This window comes from Pempheris klunzingeri, chromosome 13 (assembly GCF_042242105.1).
Source record: "Pempheris klunzingeri isolate RE-2024b chromosome 13, fPemKlu1.hap1, whole genome shotgun sequence".
NCBI classification, from domain to species: domain Eukaryota; kingdom Metazoa; phylum Chordata; class Actinopteri; order Acropomatiformes; family Pempheridae; genus Pempheris; species Pempheris klunzingeri.
In genome coordinates, this window is record NC_092024.1 from 13613178 (window position 1) to 13631234 (window position 18057).

The following is an 18057-nucleotide window of genomic DNA, read 5'->3' on the forward strand; positions in this document are numbered from 1 at the left end:
TAGCAGAGGCAGTGGATTGCAGGAATTCAATGCCTTGTTCAGGAAAACTTCACATGCAGGTATTAGTCTTGTATTTAGATCCTCATACTCAGGGCTGTAGTTACCATTAATGAAGCTGAGGTCATGGCCTCTGTGTAATTTAGTGAGTTCAGTGACCTGGGGGGAGTTTAGACTTTACAGTTAAATACATTTAACAGGCTGATTCAGACAGTACACAAAAAGTACTGAGGTTCAACATCGTGCTCATCAAGAACTCGCTCTCTAAACCAGAATTTTATGTCTGTCAGTTCAGAGAAGGGTTTGAAACAGAGTTTTGACCTTTATATTAGGGAATAAATCTGATTTGCTGAACTGAACAAATAAAACATGAAGCATCAGAATAATTAAGGAGGTGGGGGTGCATACATGGGGGGACTAGGATTCATGACCTCACTCCTTTTAAAATCCTGGCTACAGCCCGGCTAATATACACTGTTGCCCATAAAGTTGGAATAATTGTTCAAAACCCCCAATTTTGTTAAAGCCTGAATACACAGTTTGCAAAGGTTAATTGTGGTTAAAGTTTCACTGTGATATCATTTCATGAGAAGAGGTAAAAAACATTTTATTCCAACTTTATGGGCAACAGTGTATATCATGCTAATATATTACTGCTGTAACCATAAGCTTGTCAAGTTAGTGGTATTCCACTGATATCCAGTATTAAAGTGTATCACAGAGGGATTAATTGCCTCCCATTCATGATGTTGTGCACCAGTGTGTCACAGTTTGCATAGACAACCAACAGAGGGCAGCATGTCGAACTGTCCTGGCAGAAGGTAAAAATACAGTCTGAAGTCAGTGGGGAGGAAAATGTGTGTATGTTCAGGCTCTGCAGATACACAAATAACTCATTCAGAAGTAAACCTCTTATTTCTCAAGCTACTTTCGCCTCTTTCCTAAACACTTGAAATAGGACATATTTTATGAAAATGTGGAAATCAATTATTTCTGGTGAATAAATGAATTGAGAAATATTCAGCTGCTGAATGTGAAGTGAAAATCTGAAAGTACATGCTGAACGGATGAAGATGTTAGAGACCTGGAGCAATGCGTGTCAGTATTTTCCTTTCACTATACAGTAGATTGCTTATGGAAATGTGGTGTGCAGTGATGCACGTGGCAGCCACTAGTTTCTGTTTATTTCACTGAGGTGTTAAAAAACAAACTGAGATGAAGTAAATAGATCCCCAAACCAAAAAGCTCCATTTCAAGTACAATGCTCTTCCTCAGATTTCTGATAAATACCCCCAAGTCACCATCTGAAATATCCATAATCCAATCTAAAAACACACCTGACACACAGCACCTGTTGCCATCAGTCAAATAGAAGCAAAAATACCTTTCATATTAAGCATATACACAGATTAATATATCTAGGCTGTGCATGTACAAAAGGTACATAAGGAAAATCACAGCATGTACAAATGTTGTAGCCTCACAAATAGTTTGCACTGAATAAAGGACTCGTAATAATATACATGATTCTGATTTTTTAGTTGTCCACAGAGAGGTATACTTATTCACTCCATAAAAGCAACAAAATACAGGGAGCAGGAAAAAAAAACTCAGAGAAAACCCTTAAACTAAGTAATTTTAGTTTCCAAGTCAGTTTGGATTTATCTCAGTGAAGACTGGATTTCACCAAAATCCAGTCTTCATCTTACATAACATATGCCATGTTGACCCTAAACTCACTGACAGGGCTCAAAGTCACATCTCTTATCAAATGATGGTATCAGCCTGACAAAGCCCTCTTAAACTATCAGGGAGGACCGAAGCTACAACCACTCAAGAAAAGCACTCGTATGATAATGTTGTACACGGACAAATCATGTAGGGAGACGCTTCAACCTTACAGGTAGAAAATATCAGTAGCTGTTAAATGCTGCTGAGAAGACAATGACGACATTGAACGTACATCGTACATCAGAGGCCGCTGAAGAGGAAATGATTGAGTCATCTTCATAATATGCATATGCATGAAATATCAGATCGAGGGAGCTTTAAGATCACTTTTGAATGACCTATTAAGATGTCACATGCACTGACAGCTTAAAAAGGCTCATGGCTTTGTGAGGAATTATGTCCAAAGCACTCTATAGTTGACAGATGGAAGTTTAGAGATTAATCGCTCCTGTCTTTGTTCTCCGAAAGAGGTGCCAGTGTTGGTGCCCAGGAGGGTTTCCTCCAGCTGTCTGAGCTGAGGAGGTGTTAAAAGGCTGTGTTCCCTTGCTGGTAGAAGGAAGATGGAACCGTGACTCCTCGTATCCAGTAAAATGGAGCCTGTTTATCATGTTCCCCATGGGCAGGCTTCATTATATCTGGTAGGAAGGGAGTAAAGCAGCAGGAAAAGACAGTGATAGAGGACGGGGTGAGGAGGCAGATGACATAAAGAAATTGAAGGAGAAATGGGGAACGGAGGAGGGAGGACACAAGAGGGAATGAAGAGAGTAAGGCAAGATGATGGGGAGGAGGCAGAGTGGGAGGCAGACATGGAGGGAGGAGAGGAGATGAAAAAACAAGGGGATGAACCTGGAGAAGCAGTGCTGCATGGCAGGGGGAAAAAGAGTGAGAAGCAGAGAAGGAGGTCATGTCAACTGACAGCCCAACAGGGATGCATTTCTGTCCCAGCATATTAATCCACACCTGCTTCCAGCCCTCAGCAGTGTGACAGAGTCAGTACAGAAACCATGAGTAAACCCATAGCAGAATATAAATCTGTCAAAACTGCATCAACCACGGGCCGATACATGTACTACTGCGGTGCTGTTGTGGTTTTTTTTACTGATGTGACATGTTTTTATGCCCACAATGTAGAAGCATGCACCTGATCTAAGAATTCCACGAAGGTTGTGTGCTGTCTTGTTCGTGTGTGCATTGGCCTGCTTGTGTGTCTTCGTGTTTACTTTGAGATTAAGTGGATCAGACATTTTTAATCAGCGTGGCTTTACTTAGAGTAGAGAGCTCTCGCTTTGTCTAAAGACACGCAGCTTTCTCGCTGTGTTTGGATTCTGAATGGTGAAACGGGAAACACGGTAGTCCTCGTTTATAGATGTTTTCGGACACGAAAGAAAACACACTTACCTGTCAGGATACAACAATAAGGGTGCCTGAACATTTACACCACATCACAGAATACTGATAATCCACAAAGAGCCTCGAGCTTTGTGATAACAAGAGACCTTTTTAAAATTAGCTTGAGAATAATTTGACCTTTGGATTTTGGTCATGCGCATTTTTGGTTGTCAAAGCTATTGCTTTTACTAGTCTATCCATGTAACAACACTGACCTGGCAGGCTTGAGGTTAATGATCTGAACCATTCAGTCAGAAGGAGTAGCACTGCTTCTACTCTATTTTAGGTCATTTTTCATTTGCCTACGATGACGTTAGTATTTTCACGTCCTCTGATTGGCTGGTCAGAGAGCTTAGCCAAAGCTAGCGATTCTTATCTGTAGCAACCTGCACAAGCTAAAAGTTTATCATAATCGTAAGTATTAATAGCAGTTTTTTTTTAACCCACAATGGCTGACGGAGGAGAAGATGTTAATTTGGTCGCAGATCTACTTAGAAATCCATTTTCAAGGCGGACTTTCCAAGAAAAGCTGGACATTTTGAGGAAATGCTAGCAAGCCTGTCCCAGCTGGGAAAAGGGTTTGTCCGCCAATTTCAGGTCAGCAACTACGAGCGATACCTTTGGCTTACAGGCTCAGAGGAGCAAATTGTATTGCTGGGAATGCCTGGTGTTGGCAACTGAACGACTCTGTGTTTGGAGCCGAGTCGGTGGTTAGAGTGTTTGATGTATATGGAGCAGCTGTGGCTGCAGTGAAAGGAGACTTGTTGAATTCTTTTAATTGGGTTTCTTGCGTTAGTGATGACATTCATTCTCCAGCATGAGATACCTGTCTGCGATGCAACGTCCTGCTATACTGCCTTTCTGTATAATATTGATGGTTTCTATAGCCGTGGCGTCATAATGATGGTATTAAGAGGTGGTTTGATTCAGGTAGGATGCCACTGAAGGCCCAGAAGTAAAATGAACGGCCCGCCACTGTTCGCCTATATGTTCCTCCTTTCTTTAGTAACAATAAATGAGTCACCTACTTTTCAGTCATAGTCAGAAAATATGTTGTAGTAGAGCACCAGGATTGGCACCTCCGACCCTCCAGGACATCACCCCTGCAGGTAAATTGGGCTGAAATGAGTTTTCTCTGCAGGGTGAGGTTGTCTCGCTGTAATCACCTGCACCTCTAAACTGATGGTTTGGAATCTGGTAAGGATGAACTTCTGGAGCTCGGGAATGAGAGGAAGTTGACCTGGATAAGCAGCCAGACAGCATTTGATCCACCACCTGAAATCACCATTTCTATCTATTGAAAACGTGGAGGTGGTGGTGCTTCAGTGTGAGGTGATCGTGGCTTGTGGAGTCTCTGTTTCAGCCATTGTCACTGATGGTTGAACTCCAGATTTAATGGGGCTGTGAGTCCATACGGCTTTTGCCTGAATAGATGCAGTGTTTTCCATATGATCTCACACTGACGTATATGATTCATGCTTCATTAAATGATTTCCCAAGAGCCAGTTCTGCTTTATGGAATACATGCAGGAAAATAGCTCAATTTGATTTGATTCAGGGCTAATGAAATTGACTATATCAGTCAGAAAACTGTCAAAATGACATCTTCCTTCAACAGCTGCATGTACAGTAATGTCATAAAGTTGTGAAATATTACATTTGGCTAATTTGACACCCTCAAGCTTTTATTTGTCATTTTGACCTTATTGCACACTCTCTCGACCATGGGTTTGGGACAGATGGAGTTGTGGTGGAGATAATAGGCAGAAATGAGGGAGAGAAAGAAGTACAAACAATTAATTCAGTGAATGAGTTAGAGCTATCTCCATGTTCAAACAAAGTAAAAGGAGTTTGATTCTTTCAGGCTGATTATGTAAGCTGTAGATGGATAGGATGTAATCCTTCATTTTATGTCTTTTTGGGCTCATTATTTAACAACAGAAAATTCTGACATTGATCTCTGGAAAAACTTCAAGGAGAATAACAGGGAAAACAATATGAACACTAAAACACACTCTTTCAGCTTTCCATCTACCATTTTTTACTTTTAATTAAATGATTTCCACTTAAAAAGTAAGCCAAGTTAAAAATGAATTCCTCTAGAGTCAGAGGCTGAGATGGCTGTCTAAGTCAGGCTAATCGTGTTTTTACCAGAACTAGTTTAGCTGTTTTTATTCTCTTTAGTTAGATTTAGCTGCTAACTAAAAAACTTTAAAAAAAAACCCATAATGTTAGTTCACTCAAACTGATAGATATCACTATTAAGAAACCGTTTACAGAACAAATGAATAGTTAGCTTTAGCTAGCTATGGCTGTCTCTAGTTAACTTAGATTCTATGGCATTAAAAAAATCTGCCAAAATAAATGTCAACCAGTCAGATTTTGGTCTTGAATGAATTATGGCTGAATATGTTACTGCAATAAAGTTGATTTCTGCCAGAGTTAGTGGAGAAATGTTGTCCGAATTCAGCATATTCAAGGTAAATGATCCTGAACTTAAACACCAAACTTGTGTGTGGCATGAGCGGCTTGTTTTAAACGTAAGGGTGGGGTAGTAGGAGGGAGGGGGGGGGTCTGTTTGAGGATATAGTTGCTTATTAGGGTGACAAGAAGCTCGGGGGTTTGTAGACGAGGGAAAAAAAGGCTGAATTAGGTTGTGTCAGGCAAATTTCATGCTAATAGCTTCGGTGACATTTTCTGTTGTTATTGCTTGTGAAAATGGGAAATTACAAACATGCTAGTCAAATTCAAATCTCAATACACCTTCTCGTGCTTAATGTGAAAAGGTTAATAGACAATATGTAAATTATCCCTGAGGTGAGGGAAAACCCTCATTCATATTCATCAAGGCTCTTGATGAAACAGAAATCCATCTATGTGTGATGTTTTAATTCACCAATATATTGCTTTATTATTGCAGGAACAGCACCTCTGACAGACTAGTCCACTGGTGCAGCCCAATATTCAAATACAAAAATGACTTCTGTGTGACTGTAAGCATTTATAATCAGGATTTTAATGCAACATTGATCATATGAAAACAGTCCTTTCATACCAAACTAATGTATCACCTGATGCAGATATATTTGAGACTTAGTGCTGGAGAAGAGGAAGGAGATATACAGAGAAATAAGATGACCTGTACTCTTGAACTGCCATCCTCTCTGTTGTAGCAGTCTCAGCACTCCGCCTTTTAACAAGGACTGAAAAAAGTTTAGTGCGCTTGACCTCTGAGCGGGGGCATCTTAAGTTCAGCACAAATGTCAGCCAGGAACAAGACGCCCAATTTCTACCAGCTTCCTATTAAACAGGAGTTCAGTTTCCTCTCTGACTTTTAACTTTGTATGCCTTGAACGTCTCAGTGCAGTAAACGGGTGATGTGCAGACACAATTTCAGACATAATTTACACATCATTTTGGGATGTTCTGTTACTTTAAGAAATGTATTTGTCCTTTAAAGGAAAATTACAGCATCATTAAAACTGGGTTCAACCTGTGTTTGGCAGTGACTTCCAGCCAGTTAGTTAAGTTGCCCCAGAAGCTGATCCCTGTGCAGTTAGCCACAGTAGCCACATCCCAAAACAGGGCTAATCTCTACCGAATTACTGATCACACTCAGAGAAAAATGTCTGAAATGATTTATGTAAAAATATGATGGTTAGTCTTATATTTGGATCAGTTCAACAGCACTAGTGAGGGCAAAGTTAGCAGGATCCACAGTCAGATGGAGACAATTAAAGGATAAAGGGCAGGTTAACAAATTGTAAAATTTTTTCTTTGAAGGAATCATTTGACATGTTGGAAAATACTTTTATCCATATGTGCCCTCTCATATGTGCCCATTAAATACTGAGCTAGAACTAACTAAGAAGTAAGCTCTAAAGATAGGGTCTGCAATTTTTCAGAGGCATTTCCATGGTACTGGTGGTAATTCTCATAAAAGCAACACATGAAATAGTTTGACAAAGAAAAAAAGTTTGCTGTCTGTGGCGACTGTAAACTCATCCAGTCATTTGACTTGGACTGAATGAAATGATGGACCGCCAACCTGCTTGTCTACCCACTCATCTACGTAGCTGCATGCACGCTGCAAGTGCAACCACTGTGCATGGCCGCAAAGGAAAGTGCGTCCAAAATCTAGCTACTCTTGCTAGTTTCTCCAACACTGCAGACTCTGCCTTTAAAGGTATTGGAAGGTGTGATTTTGAGATTTGAAGAGGGTCAGGCTAATTGTTTTCTCCTGTTTAGTCTTTATGCTAAACTAGGTGAATCATTCTCCACCATATCAATCTAACTATCTGAAACAGAGTGAATACACAAAATTAAAACAACACTTCATCTCTGCCAGGTAAAAATATTGCATTTGGCCAAAGGAAATACTGTAAGAAAGCCAATTAGCCAGCACGTTTTTAATGGTGTTTAACAGATCTAATCTGATCTGATCCAATTATCTCAGCCCCCAGAGGACCATTTAATCTGTTGATTCAAGACACAGAAAGGACACCATAATCTGAGTTATGAGGTTTTGACCAATACACAGGTAAACAGGGAACATGCTTCTTTCTCTCAGGGGTAAGTGAGAGACTATTACCAGGGGTGCACATACATACATACATTTCATATATGTGAATGGATAATATAACAACTGAAACCTCAGCAGTATGCACATGTCCTCCACCACCACTACATATACTACCTAATTTGTTGATATATTGCTTGTCAGTGCCAGAGTGGATGTTAAGTGTGATAGATTCACCAAGCTCCACTCGTGATGGTCCCACACATGTAAACAAATCCAGTCCAATGGGTCAGCAGTAGGCTGAGATTATCTTATTCAATTATTATGATTTTACAGGCAGCCAAAAACGGTGCGCCTTCTAATTTGAACTGCAAATGGTGCATTTCATGAATCAGAATAGCAGAGAAACACATGATTACATGTTATATTGTATAGGTGAGCAGAAGGAGAAGCTAATGCAAAGTGCCGTTAGCCTTTAAACTAACCCACTTCATTGAAAGGCAGAGAAATTGCTCTCGGGATCCGCTGTGAAGCACGGAAAGAACACGCATGAGTGAAGGCTGTGGTTTAACACATTCACAATAACGTATAGCGTGAAACCTTCGTAAACACATGAGCTGAGGTGTGTTTAGTGTTTGTGGGCATAAATAAGGCAAAGGATTGTTTTACCACTGTCCAATTTCAGCTGCATCCCATCTTGTTATCACCAGGTATTGATGAAAGTACGATTTATGGCTCTGATTTATGATTCTGGCAATAGGTATTGATTACCATTATTTCCATATGATAGATTTCCACAATGTATAGGCTGTTATGTGCAATTAACATGTCAACAATGCAGCTGAACAGGTTTTTACCATACAGCAGAGAACTAACAATACCTATTCAGCAGTCAACAATTGGGAAACACATGTAATATGCAAAGCTATATGTATACGCCACAAAATGGTATATTTTTAAAAGTAAACCATTACTGGCCTATACCGATACATACCCACAAACTTTAAAGACATTTGACACATAACAGGGTGTCTTACAGAATGGTAATTATTCGCGTCTGAATGAGGATCGCTGAAAACTAGTATCAGAACTTGCCACTAATTGTTATTCACCCTCAATCTCCTTACCTTCCATTGTTGCCTAATAGATGACTTGCTGACTCGTTTTCCTTCCTGTCAAGGTCAATTGTTATTGCGTTGGTAAGGTAATTTATTAATAGCAGATGGGCCCTTGTGCCTCCATTTTTCAGGTGATGAATGCTGCGAACCCTTTTCAACCAGAGAGGGTGAAACAATAAAGCTGTTAACCCAAACTACGTTCAGGAATATTTTATAGGTTCATTATCCATGTGTTCAGCCTCACTAGCTGTTACAACAGCAATGTCCTTCACTCAACAGCAGCCCTGTGGCAAATCAGTAATGCAGTACATTCAGCTAATAGAGAAAAAAGTGGTTGTATAATTAATGTATTTGTTTGCACGATGCAATCATCCCATGTCAACAAAAGGATGATGTGTGGTGTTCTGCAGCTGGAGGGACAGCAGTGCTACCTACATGAGCCACACTTCTTAGGATACACAAAATCATAAACTATGTTTGTTAAACATTAATAATCTCTCTACATGAAATATGTATCTGGTCCATTATTCATCCTCTACATACATTAAGAGGAACTGTGTGTCATCTACACTACGAGCCCTCTTGCTCTCCTTGATGTGTAATGACACGGAATTAGATATTCAAGCTCCCAAAAATGTAAAGGTGAATGGTGACACATAAGTCTTTTTAGAGGTCCTGTGGAGTCCTATTGCATATGTGGAGAAAAACGTTGTATGAAGCCTTTTGTAGCTTCTGGGAGAGTTTAAGTCTGCTAAACTGCCTCAAGTGATGTCACTTGAGTCGGTGTCGGTTGGGGCTGAAGGCTACAAGTGTGAAGTTAAAAAGAGGCCTCTGTAGCCCACTGCTCAACCCTGCTTGATGCTAGCCCCTTGAGGCTAAATTAGCTTCTGTAGACCAGGCAGGACATATAGCATAGAAGTTTTTTTTTTAATTTTTACCTTTTTTTGCAATGTGTATTCGATTACATATAATAAGATACAAACTTTTAATAGATGGTTTATAGCACACTATAATGTGGTTGTAGGCAGATGTTAGTGTTTATTATTTGTCAGCAACTGTAACTACTCCTGTGGACATCCAAAGGTAAAATGTTACCATAGTTTTTATAAAACACAAAAATGTATAATCTCTACATTGTGCCCATTAAGAAATATTATCTTGCAAGAAAAAAAATCCGTCCTTCAGGACATTTAATATTTTGAGTCTGTTTTATGTTCAGGTTGGTGTTGGCCTGACGAAGACCTTGTAGACCAAAACATTGCATCAATATTTTGGGAGCTTGAAAATGTCAGTGTGCAGGCAGCCTTGCCTTTTCCTTTGTTTGCTGTTTTTTGTTTGTTTCTTTCTTTGAATAGAAAAGTGATTGACTTCTTGTGAAAGTCAACCACAGCAGTGAATCAGGCTCCAGTCTTGTTCAGAGACCCTGTTGATTCTGTGACCCTCAGGTGAGCATAATTTGAAGTGTTTTGTTTTGAATGTTTATATTGTTTCATTTTGGAGAGTGAAAAAAAGGCGTAATGGATCTAAAAGACTTTTTCAATAATAAACCTTTTTCTAGGCTTTTTATTAAACACAAACCGTTAAACCATTGAACATCAAACTTTATTGTTATTTCCTAGGAGCTTGTTTATATACTTTTATGGGATGGTCCACGAGGATTTTGAGCCAGGACTTTCTGTTTCCTTGTTTATGTCCAATTTTCCTGAGCACAGATTTATGTTTATATATCATAAGATGCACATTTTTCAGTCTTTCAACATAATGTAACTCCCACAGAAAATCTTGGAAACACTTTGAGTGTCCGCCTGCTCAGGTGCACTCATCTTTCATGCATGACGAGCCATATGAAAATTCATGTATGGAAAGCCAAAGGGGGTGTACGTGTGTGTGTTTGCGTGTGTGCTGACAATACAAGTGGCCCTTTCAGTGTGTGTGAAGTACATTAGAAGAGCATCGCCCGCTGTCCCTCTCATGACTTATTGAACTGCGACAGCCGTCGACTACGCAGATCATGCCCTCCTCAGCCTGCAGCAAGGCGGCAGAGAGATGGAAAGGGCAGGAAGATAGTTCAAACCTCAGAGAGAATCTGAGCTACAGCAGAGTCACATACTGTCATTAGAGAGAAACGCCAAAAGGAACCGATGTGAGATGACGCACATTCATATGAACGGATCTGGATTGTTTGATGCTGTGCCACGTCTGAGTGCCCAAAGAGGTTGTTAGAGCCCAACCACTGTAATCTTTCCCTATATTTCAAGGAAACCCTTTTCAACTGAAAGTTTTGTGTCAGAATATGTGTACTGCTTTCAACATGCCAACAAAAATGAAAGAAAAAAGATGTTCTGCTGATTTTAAAGACGTTTTGACTACAGTCTTGATTGAACTACATTAAAACTCTCGCTCATAGAACAAATTTACCAAACAGATACTTTAAAGCCTTTATTGCACATCATCTCTGAATGTCAACAGATAAATTCCTAGAACAAACATGCCTTAATTTCTCATAATGCTGACAAATCCTCAGCATTACTTTTATAGCTCTGCAGGCCAGACTGTACTATTCAAGTGAGTACCTATGGCCATAAGTTGGCAAACCATGTCACACATGAACATAACATACTGTAGATACAGATTTAATGTAGCAGCAAACAGTCCCACGCACAGTAAAACAAGGTGGTGTTTGTTCAGCAAAATTGAACTTATGATCAGCTTTCAGCTCTGCTGGGTAAATATCAGCTACAGTTTCTTTGTTTGGCACAGATATGAATCGTTTCTGTTTTTTCAGGGTGTGCCTTTCTAAATAAAAAATCATACAGGGCAGCAGCGAGCAGTCCATGGCCATAATAAAAATATATATCACTGTCGTCATTTATCAGACTACAGAGACACATTGTTGGTCTCTGAGTTTCAAAAATAAAACTACCATATTTGTACACTCAATGCAAAAGAAACTGGATAAGCATTTTTTTCATATATTTTTGACTCATCCTGTTAATGATCTCTGCTGCTTCTTCACATTAATGGGTCAGTCCTCGCATGGGAATAACACACTGCACTGTGCATTGCTTTTATATACTGCACCATCCAAGGAGGAATCCATACTGAATACTAATAACCCATCCCTGAATTTCTCCTGAAAATCATCCAACACCCAGCCACCAAGAGGGCCATATTTGTCAAGTTTAAGAGGTTTTGTGTGGTGCGTAAAGTTGGTTTTCTCCACAAGGTCGCTCCACCAAAAAGGTCCATCTTCACATTTTGTTTATTTTTTCATTTTTTTAATGAGAACTAGCTTTTATATATTTTTTTATATATATATAATTTCCCCCAGCAGTGATATGAACTATAAATAAGAGGCAATTATGAGGAACATTTTCACTCCAGATTGTCTTTATCTGTTCCATAAAATTGGCTTTTTTGAATCTCGAAACAAATGACTGAAGATTGGTGGTTTTTCTTTTAGTTGCATGAAAATATAATATTTATAGCATTCTCACTACTCTCTATTCTCATATATTTTTTTTTAGAACTTGACTGAAGGAGCATTCGTTCACGACCTGCAGCATCTGAAGCGCACAAGTTTATGGAAAGCTTTCTTGAAGTCCTCATTTGACATAGTGTATATGATTGGGTTGATGAGGGAGTTCAGATATCCCAACCAGGTGAAAAAGTCGAATAACTCGGGGTTAAAACATGTGTCACATGTGGCCACCAGCAATGTGTAGATGAAAAACGGCAGCCAGCAAACGATATAAGCGCCGAGGATTATCCCCAAAGTCTTGGTCGCTTTTCTCTCCCTCGCTGCTGAAATGCGCTTTTTCTCCAAAAGCGCGTCCGACACCGTCACTTTCACCTGATTCTCGCTCGTTGAAGACCCGGTGTCGCTGGACGGAGTGTCGTGTCTCCCGCACTGCAGAGAGGTTGTGGACGCCACGGATCCAGGGGAGTTGGTGACCAGGTGCGCCGATGTGAGCCTCTTCCCCACCTTTTTGGGAGACTGCTTCAGGATCCGTTTCCGAGCCTCGACGTATATCCGTCCGTAGAGGACAATAAGCAGCAAGGTGGGGATGTAGAAAGCACCAAAGGTGGAGTAGATGGTGTAGAAAATATGATCCGTGTTGACGCTGCAGCTGGTCAGCTCCTCTGCCTTCACCTGCCTCCAGAAGAGAGGCGGCAGGGAGATGGAGATGGCGATGACCCAGGCTGTGGCCACCATCCCCGCCGCGCGCGCCGGCGTGCGCTTTTTGGAGTACTCCACCGCGTCCGTGATGGCCCAGTACCTATCCAAAGCGATTACGCACAAGTGGAGAATAGACGCCGTGCAACACGTTATGTCCGAGGAGAGCCAGATGTCGCACACGATTTGCCCCAGCGTCCAAGTGTGGATGACGGTGTACAGGACGCAAATGGGCATCACCAGAATGGACACCAGCAGGTCGGTGACAGCCAGAGAGGCGATCAGAAAGTTCGCAGGAGTTTGCAGTTTCTTCGACTGGGATATTGTTGCGATGACGAACGCGTTGGATAAAGTGGTGGCGAGCGTGATAACGGAGAGAATCACCGCCAGACTGATTTGATAGGCGAGACTCTCTGCGCTCACATCCACAGGGGATGGATCCATGACAAAACTGTCGTTTGTGGTGTTCACCGGCTGAGTTAGCTCGAGTTGACTGGAGTGCTCCATAACTTTTAGTCACTTTTAGTCATATTTCTTTTTTCACCTTCTGAGATGTCTAACATTTAAGGTGCTGGACGTCGCCTTATCAGTGCCATCTGGTCAGACAAACAGCATTATCAGTCTGGAATATAAAAACAACTCCTTTCCTTTGTCATTTTCTTTACATTCGTTACATCAGGCCTTTATGTGCAGGTGCCAGATTGTGGAAGCAAATATCCATTCCTCGCTATTCAAACTTTTCCCTTTTGTAGCCATAAAAGAAAAAAAGAACTTCTTAAATGTTGTACACAACATATAAGAAAGAAAAGGTTAGTGTGTAAATGTTGAGCGGTGCGTCCTGATGCCTCAACATCTGGGAAGATGTCACAAATAATCCGCATGTAGGGCAGAAGTTCTCCAGAGCAGTGTCTCCTCAGGCCCCCTGTGGTTGAATGGTGAGCCAACCCAAAGTCTCGGTTTTATACAGACTCTGACATCAAACAAGCACCACTGATCACAGCCCTGTTTTTTTCTCTCTCTCGATGAAGAGTAGGCTATCTGCTGGGTCATAGTGCCCAGTGTTTCTCAATTGTCACATGTTATGCACCTTAAAGATGTGTGCTATGATTTGAAATGGGAAAAAATACATTTTTTTAATACCACAGAATGTAAAATCTGCTACTGTCACTTCTATAACTTTCTAATAACTCATCATGTATAAGGGTTTAGAGGCTGAGACTAATGGCTGTACTAATGAGACCAATGAGGTTTACAGACCCATTACAAACCAACAGGAAGAACAACGTTTGGGTGCCAGATTGTGAAAAATCTCTCTGGTTGTTGAGTCACTAACAGTCAAGTCATTGATGAAGCCTCCCACCTTTCCACCTTTCTTATAAATCTGTAGTTATAAACGTTAAAAAGGCCTTAATAAATAGGGATCTGCCACTTATATTTGCTTACAACTACATAATAATGTGTTATAAACCATCTAATAAGTGTTTATGTTCTGCGTACAATAAATAAAACATATAAATAGGAGGATAGTGCTGCCATATTTGTATTGAAGCTCACACGGCTGCTTCAGTTTTAAATGAATAATAAATTGAAGTCAGTGTGACAGATCACAGGACATGATAAAAGTTTTTGAGAAAGTCAAAAAAGGACTCATCCATCTGAGGGGTCTACAGGTTGGACTAGACAGACGAGATAAACACGGACAACAAAGCCTCTGCAGTGGATGTCTTGGAGAAGTGGTACCACTATACGTCACACGTTCACATCATAGCAGAAGAGTTCACATTGAACCCTGCCATTTCTGGCACTTCCAATGTGTGAAAACAGCTGTCATTGATATTGACATTGGGTCAGTGCCAGTTGCACACGAGGCTGTGAACCTTTCACTCGTTCAGAGCATGATGTCAGTTCACACGTTCACTCGCTGCCTTCCTCCGGGCTGCAACAGGCTAATCATCTATTGGAGAAATTTGTGAAATTAATTTTCGGTCTGGTCAAACACACACACCCGAACATTTTCCCAAACTGAGGCACTGAAATGACTCTGAGTAATGAATGTGCTGGTATATATTATTTTCTCAATTAAAGCGGCTGTAACAATATCTCCCAATCTACTTTTATGCATTTCCTCATCAGAAACTTTTAATATAACTTGACTTGCCACTTAAACTGTGCTTAATATTCTCCAGAATCACACTTGTTGGCCTGCTGGTTGCGTTTGCAGCTAAAATGTACAGTTTTGAGGCGATATTTTAGAAATCACCTCTCAGTTGTAAAACCCCATCTTGCTTATGCTGTAAAGTGATAATATTGATAATATTTTATCAGCTTTGTGTCGAATTCGACAGTTTGGTATTTTACGGTTTATAAGAAGAACTAATTACTTTTATCCCTCACCTGCATTTTGAATGTAACGCCTCCTGCATACACTCAAATATGTAAATATATGGTATATGTTGAAAAAAGGTACATGTTTTCTCTCTTTTGTAATGATGAAATCTTTGCAGCGGAAAACTTTAATCTTTTATTGTTTTGGTTGCTTTCTGGTTCCAACGAGCAAATCTGTTTTGTTAATTATTTATGGAGACTTCCTAGAGCAGCAGCTGCATCACAGTAAGAATGGTGTGTGAATGGGTGAATGTTGTGTCAAAGCGCGTGGTCAGACAGACCACTAGACTAGAACGGCTGGAGGAGATCATGAGTTTGGTCTTGTGTGCTGTGACCTTAATGGTAGCTCCAGCCCTGCTTGCTGGTCATCACTTAAATCGACCTTTGTGATGGTTATGAAGAAGCCGATTAATGTGTGGAGGTCACAAGACCGTAGCCTGCTCCTCATCTCTGCTTGAAGTTAGCGGCTTGAGGCTACATTAGTGTTTTGGTCATCTTTTTTTGAGGAATGTGTCTTTGAATATTTAGGTGGAGTGCTTCTGGGTAGCAGTGTTGTATGTGTAAAATATTAGGATAGACTGACTAACAACATAATGCAAGCTGACAAGCCGATTGAAAAGCCAGTAAGAGCATTTGTGTCAAACAGTTGAACGTCATTTAGAGTTTAATGTAGCGTGAAGGTTTTTCACTGAGGGGAAAATGAACAATGCATTCATCTGAACTCACTGGAGTTTCAGCAAATAATCTATAGCGGGAAAAAGAGTCTCCCAAAGACACAAACTACCTGGTAAAGTGATTCTACAGAGGGTGAGTGTGGTTGTGGTTCCTCTGAGAATAACGGTATCAAAGGTTTTTTGACTGAATACAGATGATTGTGTTTGGCGAGAGCCCATGTCAGTGTATTAAGGTGAATTTCAATTTCTGAAACTCTTTTTTGCATATAATCTTTAACGTAGAACTGCAGTTGTCCATAAAGGTAAAAGATTGAGTTGTCAGGTCGCTGGTACTTAAGTGGGTAGAGTGAATTTACAGGGTGTGATAATGTCTCTTTTATTGACTCAAACACTAAAATAATCCATAAAACATGCATAAATACCTTTGACACCTCAGAATATTACATTAACAATGTGCTTTATCCCGGATAATTGCTTTTGGTGTTAATGAATTCTTTCTGGGGAGACTGCATCTGTTGGTGTAGCTGTCATTAACCTTGTTGTTGAATTTGGTTACGCTGTATGTTTTGCTCCTGTTGGACATCCCAAATTGTTTAGTTCCCCGTGAAGTCGACATACATGTTGGTAAAGTCATTCTATTTCCTCAGTGATTTCTATGACTTTTGTTTTACACTTCAGTTCCCCTGCAGGCGGTGGCTGACAGTTATTCTTCTGTATCCGAGCTCAGCAGAGAGTATCGTCAGGCTGGGGTCACTGAAACAGACCCTCCTGTGAGCTCATGATTGCATCCCTTGACTGAGCATGAGTGTCTGGAGCTACTAATGCACAAGCTTTGGGCACTACACAGCCACTATTACCACCGTTTACAGAAAAACACATGCTCTTTTCTGTTTTCACACCCACTCTTTCACTCGCAAACATGCAGAAACACACGAGATTTAACACAAGCGCAGACTTTGAGTTATGCAGGGAAAGGTGCAAGCTGAAAGGAGTTGGAAGAATGTTCTAAATTACATGACAACACTTTTTTTAAAAATCCATTTATGTTATCCTAATGTACGACTTTGTTTTATTTCCTAGTTGTAGTTTTCTCTGTGAAAAGGATCCAGTGTGAGTGACCCAGTTCAGTAGCAGCAGCAGCAGCAGCAGCACGGGGCAATCTCTGTGACTCTGTTTCTGTTATCTCCCCTCATCTCTAAACACATTGCAGCACAGCAGAGTAGTGACATCCAATCTCACACTGGCCCTTAAAGTCCTATTTTTAGTCAGGTAATAAGGTATCCAGCAAGCCTTTAAGTCGATACATTATACCACATACAAGCACGGGATGTGGATTTTTTTAAAAAAAACCTTTTTCGTTACTATTTAAGAAATGTTACGTGGTTATTAAAATAAATGGGAACCCAAAAAGCTCCCCAGATAGTGTAGTGAAAATGTCTTTTTGTTTCACAATAAAATCTTGCAGTGAAATCTTTTGTTCATAGAGAATGTTATGAGTAACTTAACAGCTGGCGTGGAACGTCAGCCGTAGTAGATCCACAGTGCAACATGTCTGAGATTTGTGAAGCACGTTGTGTTTCAGGAAAGCACAGTGAACCAAGCTATGAACATAACACTGACTCGTTATCACATTCTTGTTGTTATGGTTAGCAAACAGTTGCCTCCAAGTCTGCCAGAATAATCGTATAAAAAAAGAGTCGGGTGATACATTTCTGTGTTATGTTTCACATTAAACATCATTATTTGACCCTTTGCTCATAACAAAAGTTCAGTACAGCTTTAAAGGGACAGTAGCAAATCACTAAGGTCAAGTTACATAAGCAAGAAACTCATAAATACTTCAGACACTTATTTACACTTAGTTACACTTTCTCTGACTGAAGTTCATCAAGAGCACTTTTAACACATTTTTTTTGGGGACGACCTTTTAGTTATTGTGGTCATCTATTTCTATCCGTGATAACTGACAGCTGTAGAGACTGAAACCAAATAGGGCAAAACCAAATCAGGGCAGATCCCTTGTTGTTATGAGATTCAACCCTATCCCTCTCCAGCTATCCAAAACTC

At 40.3% G+C, this 18057-nt stretch overlaps 1 protein-coding gene across 1 annotated transcript; it reads right to left on the reverse strand.

Annotated features, from left to right (window-relative positions):
• Nucleotides 1-12304: 12304 nt before the first annotated feature.
• On the reverse strand, nucleotides 12305-13546 carry htr1b (5-hydroxytryptamine (serotonin) receptor 1B). The gene has a single exon (XM_070842500.1). The coding sequence runs from the start codon at nucleotides 13436-13438 to the stop codon at nucleotides 12305-12307; it is 1134 nt and encodes a 377-aa protein (XP_070698601.1). The 5' UTR covers nucleotides 13439-13546.
• Between the last annotated feature and the right edge of the window lie 4511 nt (nucleotides 13547-18057).